An 8,979-nucleotide genomic window follows, 5' to 3' on the forward strand; every position below is an offset into this window, starting at 1 on the left:
GATTTCTCTTAGATCTTAATTTCATACTTTCCTTATTGTTTCCTTTGCTTGTCCTGCGGCCTTAAATGAATAACTGCAAAATGAAGCACTTTTATATTTTAAAGCAATTATTTACAATTTAAATCAATAAATACAATTTATTGCACAATTTCGTTTAATGCTCTATTTGCTATTTCAAGACAAAATAGTAACAAAAAAGTGTAAACTCAGTAGATATGAATTTTATATTCCTAAAATTTGAACTTTAAGTAATGAAGAATTCTGCAGTTGGTGTACAATCTTGGATTTAGATACTGAAAGCTACAAGGTGAAATTTTCAAAAATGAATGACTGCAAATCAAATTTCTGTAAATGTCAACCTGCAAGTCTAGAATTAGATAGTGTGTTAGAGCCTCTAAGTTTCCTTGACATTCTCAGGTGTTGGAAGTTGAATTCGTTTCCTTGACATTCTCAGGTGTTGGAAGTTGAATTAGATTATAAGGAAATTTGAACTCACTTTTTGCAAATGTTTTCTTGGAACTCGCATCATTGTCAGATTGAATGTTTTACTGATACTGTGGGCAGTATGTTCAGTTTGAGACATCCTAGACAAGAACAAAAGGAAAAACTATGTAAACTATTATCAAGAAGTTTTAAAGAAACAGTACTCAACATTTAATAAGTAACTGCAGAAGATATAATATTAAGAAGGTACAAAAAATCAGGAGACATAAATACAAATAAAATAAATAGATATAACCCCGATCAATTCTATTTTACAAGTTTACTTAGGGATAAGGAAATATGGAATAATCTAAATTCAAACTAGGATCTTTATAATCTCAGCAAAAGGTGGAAATTTTCAGAAATGTGTCTAAACCTTATTTTTTGAGGTTTTTTGAGTGATTATAGTATTGTTATTTTTAAACCTATTTAGGCCATATATCTTCAGTAAATCGATTCTTCAGAGGACATGACTCATACCTAAAGGGAACACAGGAATTTCTTTTCCAAAGCACATGCATGCTCTGATTCTCAGCCTTCATGAGATACTGCTATTAAATTACACTTAAATATGAGGCATTGCTAAGACCATGAGTGTGTAAGAAGGCTGGATTGCTAAATAGGTAGAACAATGTTCCTTGGTGCAGTAGATGGTGTTGGTGGCAAAATGCCATGGTCTCACTCTTAAATCTGCCTATACCTGGTCTGGAGAGTGTAAGCCTGCTGCAGAGTCCTAAAATTTCTTCCCTACCATTGTTGGGAAGGAGATGCTGCATAGAGAGATTGAGCATGGCTTCTGCTTGGTTCTGAGAAGATGGGTTGGCTGGTACAGGAGGCTTTTGCCTCTTGGGAAAATAGAGGGGCTGTCAAATGGTGTAAGTGAGAGGGGGTAGAATGGTTTTCCACAGTCTTCCACACTGGTTTTCCACAGTCTCCTCCCCATCCTGCTGAATAATAATAATTCCCTTTTCCATTTACAGCTCTGAGAACCATATGCTGCTGCTTTTCCTTGGGAATAAACTGTTGAAAAACACAGGTGTTTTTCGTTAGAATGCAGGGATCATTGAGCTGGTTTTGTGAATGGAGTTGCTAATGAAATGTAAAGGACACAAGTGCAGCTCTTGAATGTGAAAGATTTGATCAATGCTGTTGCAAAATTCCCAGAGGAAAGGAACTGCAGAACAGTGTCCCACAAATTGATCTTTCTTGAGAAAAGACTGGAGTTGCATTCAGCAAAAGATTTTTATAGTCATTTTGGGTATTTAGAATTTGCAGTTTATGAGCTTCTCAAGTTTTTGAGATGCATAAAACACATCATAAGAATCCTCTTTCATCAGCCAAAATCCATACTGTTATTAAAGGACTTAGAGCCCTCTAGTGGTGTTCTGCATATACAGTCATTAATTTTTATTTGAACATTATTTTTACAAAGTTATCTAGTATTAGTTTTTATGCTTTGTTATTATTATTATTTACAACAGTTTCCCACAGCAGCTGTAATTTTGTGATTTGGAATCTGGGAATGTTACTTAGAATCTCAAAAGAAAAAAAAAATCAGTTACCATGCTTTGTGGTGCTTCAGCTGCATAGGTGAAGTACTAAGGGTCTTCAAAAGTGTTTTTAAGGCATTAATTGTGTAGGCTATCCAAGAGAACATTTTACTGATAAAGGCTTACATGGCAGAGAGTTGAGTTTCTTAGAGGAAGCTTAATGAACCTCACATAACAGAAATCAGGCACAGTAGCATGAGAAGTGACAGTTAATTCTGAGGAATTTTATAGGCTATCCTAGGTGATATTGGAAATATTGTACCTTGATATTTCTGAGAAAACAGTGCAGAAAGGGAGAGGTTCTTAGCATGGCTTAACAAAGGGGTGCAAGTAGATGCAGACACATTTGATCTTGTAACAAAATCAGGAAGGGGAATTGGTGATTAGACTGGAATGCTGACTTTTCAGACGTTGCGCAGGATTTAATACATTACAAATTTCTGAAAAAAGATTCATGCTTTTAGCCTTTTTTCCCCTTAATGCAAGAAAAAGAGTGAGAGGGATCTGAATCATCTGTTTTAGCTGCCTTCAAATTTCTATGTTTGCCTTTGTGGGCTATTTCTTTTTTCGTGTTTGTGGTTTTTTAAAATTATTTTTGAAAGTGGTTTTTTTTTTTTTTTTTTTTTTTTTTTTTTTAATTTTTATTTTTTCCCCAATTACCCAAAATGGGTAAGGGTACTTTCCCCATTTTGCTCTGCTAAATAGGTAGCAGGCTGTTCTGCAGGCACAGTCTTCTTTTTATGTCTATGCTCAAAGGGATTCCTTTCGCTTTTACTTTTGCTTTCACTGTTTTGTCAGTAGTTGAGAACAGTGTTTTCTGCATTGATATTTTTCCCCTTTACTTATTTTTGTTTTTTGAACCTTTACAGCAACAAGGCTGGACGTGTGCAGTGGGATGATGGAAAAGTTCAGGATCTTTCGCACAGAAAAGACATACGCGGTGAAGGCGGGGAAGTGGTACTTTGAGTTCGAGGCAGTTACTGCAGGAGACATGAGAGTTGGCTGGACCAGGCCAAGGTGTCAGCCAGATCAGGAGCTTGGCTCAGATGAAGAAGCTTTTGTTTTTGATGGCTTTAAGGTTTGTACGTGTTCAGCTGTAATAATATGACTGCAAATTTTCTAATTTTTTGTGTCTTATTCCATGTATCGGTGCCTCAACTGAATTGCCTTCCCTGCTTTAAGTGATGGTTTATGAAATTATTTCTCTCTGCCTTTCAGGGCCTAGGTAGAGTAATTAAGATCAGTGTCACCTAAAAGCCTAATTCACATTTCTATAATGTTTCTCCTCAAATTTATGTGTTTCTACAGTATTCTACAAAGAATTAAAAATCAAAGTGACTTAATCAAATTCAAAATACTGGTAGAGCTGTAATCAGCAATGAATAATTTCTTTAGAGATTTACTCTCTTTTTCTCCCTAGGGAATAAATATGGTTAAGATTACTCACAGTAAGTGTTTGAGTTTTTCATACAAAATTTTTGTAGAAATTTAAGAGTTCCAAAGGGTATAGGTAGGTTTTCTTGGACATCCTTACAGTTTAAATGAAGTGTGATAGAGCCACTAAGCTTTGCTCAAATTTTACTCTGCATGAAAAAAAATACAGATTGAAATCTAGTAGTAAAAATATATATCAAAATTAACCTTTATATTACTGACAGTCATCAGAATGGATTAAATGACTCAATGAAATTTTTAATTTAAGTATGAAGGCAAATGCAACTGCTATCCAAACCTTAATTATTATTAAGGCTACTGATGATTTATTGTCGAAGTATTTCTTGTATCTTGTACTGGAATTAATTTCCTTTATTACTTTTATAATATGTAGTAGAAAACAACAGTATTCCTGGCTGTTCCCAGCAAGATAAAGTTCTCAAGATGTATTTAATTTATGCTGTGGGAGTTTCTTTCCCACTTTGCTTTGCATGACAAGATGCCTTGAAAAGAGAACTGAAAAGTCTTTTTTGTAAAGTGTCTGAATTTAAAGTGTCTTATGTAAATTATTCAAGTCCTCTATTTTTACTGGAATAGCTGTGTAGCTGCTTTCTGAATTTCAGTGTTTGACCTTTAGGTCTCCATCCACAAAGCTATTTTGTAGTTTTTGATTTTGATGGGTTCTTTCCTTGGTTGGAGAAAAGAAGTTGACCTTCAGGATATCTAGAAAGGTTCATTTGTTTTGCGCAACTTCCGGGATGGGTGTTGGGCATGAACAGTACTTGTGATAAAGTGCATGAATAGGAAACTTATTTGTTATTAGTTATTGACACTTTTTTGTTCTATGCTTGGCTACAGTAGTTCTTAATAGATGTTAATTTATTTTACCTCCTGTCCAAGACTCCATCAAAAGCCTTTGCAGTCTTTGACTTAAAAGTTAGTCACAGGAATCATTAATGATGCCCTCAGCTACTCTGGAATCTTATGAGAAATCCAGTGCTTGTCTCATCCACAGACGATTCCTTCCAAAATCAAATTCTATAAGAGAAACATTATTTTATTTTGCACAAAACATTTTTAGAACTATACTTAAGGAAACAGTACAGTTTGTTTGCAAGTAATGAATTCATAGGCTATTAAAGTGAGTAAAAGCAGTTGCTTAAAAAGGGTTTGTGAAGCAGCTATTTAACATTGTAATTGATAGCATAGTATTGAAATTACAAGTCTTCCATGAAACTTCTGCAGAAATCTAAACCATGCTCTTACTTTTTACTGAAACGTTGAAATAGCCATTTTCCTGTCAGCTCTCTTAGAAATGTTTTACAGTGCTGATGAGAGGGGTGCTTGGAGGAAGTTAATTGCTAGATTTCCATATTCAGAGTCAGCTTGTAGTACTGACAGACACAGTCTTGGAATGATATTCTGTGAAAGTGTTCATTTTAGTGCCATATTAATTGAGGTGGTTAATTATTAGTTTCTCCATTAAAGACAAGTGGAGCACATACATTGTCACTATTATTATTCTAAATGCTTTTAATTATTTTCAGGCACAGCGGTGGCATCAAGGTAATGAGCATTTTGGCCGCTCTTGGCTGGCAGGAGATGTTGTTGGATGTATGGTTGACATGAATGAGCACACCATGATGTTCACCTTAAATGGTGAAATCCTGCTTGATGACTCAGGCTCAGAACTTGCCTTCAAGGACTTTGAGGTTGGCGATGGTAAGTACTGTAATATATCATGCTGTTAACTGCTCTTGCCCAGTTTTTGCTCTGACTTTAATGTGTTTCTTTTGTGTTTCATGTCCCCATTCTCATCCCTGCCCCTGCCTCCCCTGCCTTGTCCTTCTTCCTGTTTGATTTGTATTGTGCCTTAGGAAAGGAAGTTTGCTGTGTGTAAGGATGAGGAGGGGCTTTTTTTTCTGTAGTGATCTTTGTGGCCATCTTTTCTTATGAGACCCCTAACCTGTTTTTCAGGGATGTCTCTGAAGTGGCAGATCCATGACTTTTAGTATTTCATGCAGTAGATCACCATGTGATATAGCAGAATCGTAGAATGTGTCACAGAATGGTTTGAGTTGGAAGGAGACCTTTTGAGAGCACCTAGTCTATCGCCCCAACATTAGGGGCAGGGACATCAGATTTATTCTGGGTGAACTATTGAAATATTGCCAAATTTCTGTCCAGTTAGTGAGAAACTGTGGTAGGTTAAGCCATCTGTGAGGTTTTATTGGGAGGAGAAATGACAGCTGATCCAGGATAAAGTCAGATGATACAAAACTATCCTCAAAAATATTTTGCTTAATTCTCAACCAGCGGACTGAGCTGTGTGCCTGTTGTAGGGTTCTTGGTGCAGGTTTCAGTATCCACAAGCAGATGTTAGTTTGCTGTGAACCCATAATTTACAAGACTACTAAAGATGGCAAAGATTGTGAGGGTATGTCAGATGGCAGATTGATTCTTTACCAAAGAAGTATTATACCTGTGTATAGATAGATACAGAAAAGGGGTAAGAAATTGTATTAACTGCCTAAAACTTCTGAACTATGTTAATGTAAAAAAACATATTTTAGGCTTTAAACTTTCATTTCTTGTAGGTACATATATTCTGCTATATATGTTATACATCTGTTAAATACAGCTGTAGCTGACAGATAAAGTTAATTTTTTTGAACAGTAGGAGCTCTGTATGATACTGTTGGGTTACTCATTCCTCTTCCCAGGGGAAATATGAATTTCATACCTCTTAATTATGCAATTCCCTCTTTGAATTTTTACCACTTTATTTTCATCTGAATTTCAGAGTATTTTACTTTCAAGAGTGCTTTAGGAGAACTTTTTTTCATTCCTCTGCAGTTTGTTAGGAATTAGAAATATTTTTATTTCATTTAAAATTACATAATTGCCATACATTTTCTAGACTTATGCCTGTTACTTTACTGCCTTCAGATTTGCTTAGATGCAGTGGTAACGTGATGAGGAAAAGAGATACCTGAACTGGCTTACGTTTAGTACCATATGCAAAAAATCATCTTGGTGCCATTAAGTTTTAATGGCTTTCCACTTTTTAGGTAATATACTCCCATTGAGGAATAGGAGATTCTGATAGAAACTGGAATTCCATTAATTTCTAAGGGTAGCCTGCTTTTATTTCAAGTTGATGAAATCACAGTGGTGTACTTTTTGGGGTACTTGTTTCTAACTGCAGGTTCACATTGAAACAAATCTCTCTGCCAAAGTAGTTCTTGGCTTGACATGCAGCCTGAAGGACTTGATCACCATGTCAGGGACTTCATGTCAAACCTCTCAGATTTTTCACAATATCCTCGTAATTCACATTAAGTTCCTTTAGTATTGTTTTTGTAGAAGAGAGCTTGCCCTTTGAAGTAAAGCCTCCTATTCTGTTTTCAAGGGAATATGCTGATTGATCTCAGATTTAATAACTACAGAGGGATATTTGAAAATATTATGGGTATTTAATATATAACTATTGGAGGGAAACGTAGAGGGTGAGGGAAGGCAACTGAATATGAGCATGTATTGCAAACATAAGTATGAAATACCCAAAATGAATGACTTTTATGGAGCTTGCTTTTTTCTTTTTTTTTTTTTTAGGTTGGCTTTAGTTTTGTTACTGACTCTTGCTTAAGAGGACTGAGACTTTTCTTCAGGGCACATCTGTCAGTGAATTATGTGCATGTTGTGTTGCTGCAGAAAGAGACCTTTCACTTTAGAAAAAAAGTTAGAATTTCTGATGCAGCCTTACAGTGAGTCAGTCCTTTAGTGTTAATTTACTTAGGAACAATGAAAAGGGGATATGGTGCTCTGCCAGCTTACCAATAAAGAACGTGTGCTGCATGTTAGGTCGTACAACCGACAAGAGGAGCTCCTTGGATTATGGCAGATAATGAATATTATGAATTTATTTATGAGATAGCATCTCAGTAGTGAAATTGATAAACATAATTGCATCTTGTTATGCATTTTCAGAAGATTAATTTAACTGTAAGTATGAACACTGTACAACCCAAATTTTATTTCATCAACTTGTGATCTCTGTAAGCAATAACTGTTTGTAGTGTTTGACAGGTTGAGTCAGAGGTTCATGTTGAAAGTAGAGAACATTATAAAAAGTTGCTGTCCTATGCTTCTGGCATGTGTGACAGACAATGCTAGAGGGTTACTTTTCATGTCTTTCTACTTGTTTTGCTATTTCATACAGTGAAATAGAATTTTGCTCCATAGCCCAGTTGTGTTTCTGGAGATTGAGAGCCGGGTTAGGGGTAAATAATCATTTATATATAGCCTCCAGCATGCAAGGGGTACCTGGGACCTGTGAATAATAATATATAAAATTCTGGATACTTATTCAGAGAAGGGTATTGAAATTAACTTTTATTCTGTAGACATGTAACCAGTACACTCCCTGTAAGATGGGATGCTCTGTCTTTGCCATATATAGAAGAGCCCTAAAGCACCTTAATGACAGCTAAACCATTGGCAGAATAATGCAGAATTTGCATTGTTCACTTCCAGAGATGGAAGTTTTCATGGTTAGGACCTGTACTGGTATTTATATTCCGTTTATGCAGAGCAACAGTTACTGCACAGTAACAATTATGCGCTGAAATCAGCTACATGTACAGTACCTTCAGTTGTCAGTGGAGCAGAGAGAGACTGTCACATTGATTTCACATTGTCTAAATTTCCAAGTTTGACAGGATATACTACATTAAGTAAAAACATCAATGACAGTTTTACCTGTGTAGTAGTTTTTCTTGGGTTTCTTTGTTTTCTTTCAGGGAATCTTGCAAATGCTCACTTGCATTTTATTTGTATGTGTGTGTTTGTTGCTTCATATCTAATCTGTCTGGGAGGTTTGGGGGTTTTTTTTGAAAAATGCATAGGTAGAAGAATGACAATTTTTTTGAGTGATGAGATTAGAATTGTAAGGTTATTGCAAATGTAATTTTGATTTTGGTTTTGCTTAGCAACTTTTGCAAAAGCTTATGGATTCCTTTAACTCAACAGGGAGCCTAGTAAATTCTCCCTACTAGAGCTGCTAGGTATTATCATGGCATATATCTTTATAGGCAGATATTATTTTCCTGGTTATGTGTTGTTTAATGCAGTTTTGTTTCGTTTAGTGTGGAAAATACTTGCATTACTGTTCATCATTGGATTTGCACTAGCAGAATTGATGGAAATCATGTTGTTTACTATAGCTGTGTTGTCTGAGAAGGTGGTTCATTGTGATTTAGTCGCCAAACTGTGAAGAGAAAAATCTGGACTTCAACTAATGGCTAGTAGTGTTATGTCTTTAAATTTATCGTATCTAATATGCATGCACATGATAACTAATCTTGTGTATATGTAGTAAAATCCTCACAGTTGGCTCTGAAGGCTGATAATTTGTCTGGGGGACAAATTTATTGCCATAGGTGGTGCTCTGGAGTTTGCTTTGTCTCTGGAGAACATGGAAACATCATGAATAGATATTCTGCTCTTTTTT

General features: G+C 35.6%; 1 protein-coding gene across 1 annotated transcript in view; it reads left to right on the forward strand.

Annotated features, from left to right (window-relative positions):
- Nucleotides 1–8,979, forward strand: part of RYR2 (ryanodine receptor 2) — a 288,052-nt gene that overhangs the window by 145,156 nt on the left and 133,917 nt on the right. Inside the window, exons 28-29 of the mRNA XM_057379481.1 lie at nt 2,903–3,111; nt 5,015–5,189. Coding sequence (XP_057235464.1) covers nt 2,903–3,111; nt 5,015–5,189 — 384 coding nt within the window. The remainder of the gene's footprint in view (nt 1–2,902; nt 3,112–5,014; nt 5,190–8,979) is intronic.

This window comes from Malurus melanocephalus, unplaced genomic scaffold (genome assembly GCF_030028575.1).
Source record: "Malurus melanocephalus ecotype Western Australia unplaced genomic scaffold, MMel_1.1 scaffold_408, whole genome shotgun sequence".
NCBI lineage: Eukaryota > Metazoa > Chordata > Aves > Passeriformes > Maluridae > Malurus > Malurus melanocephalus.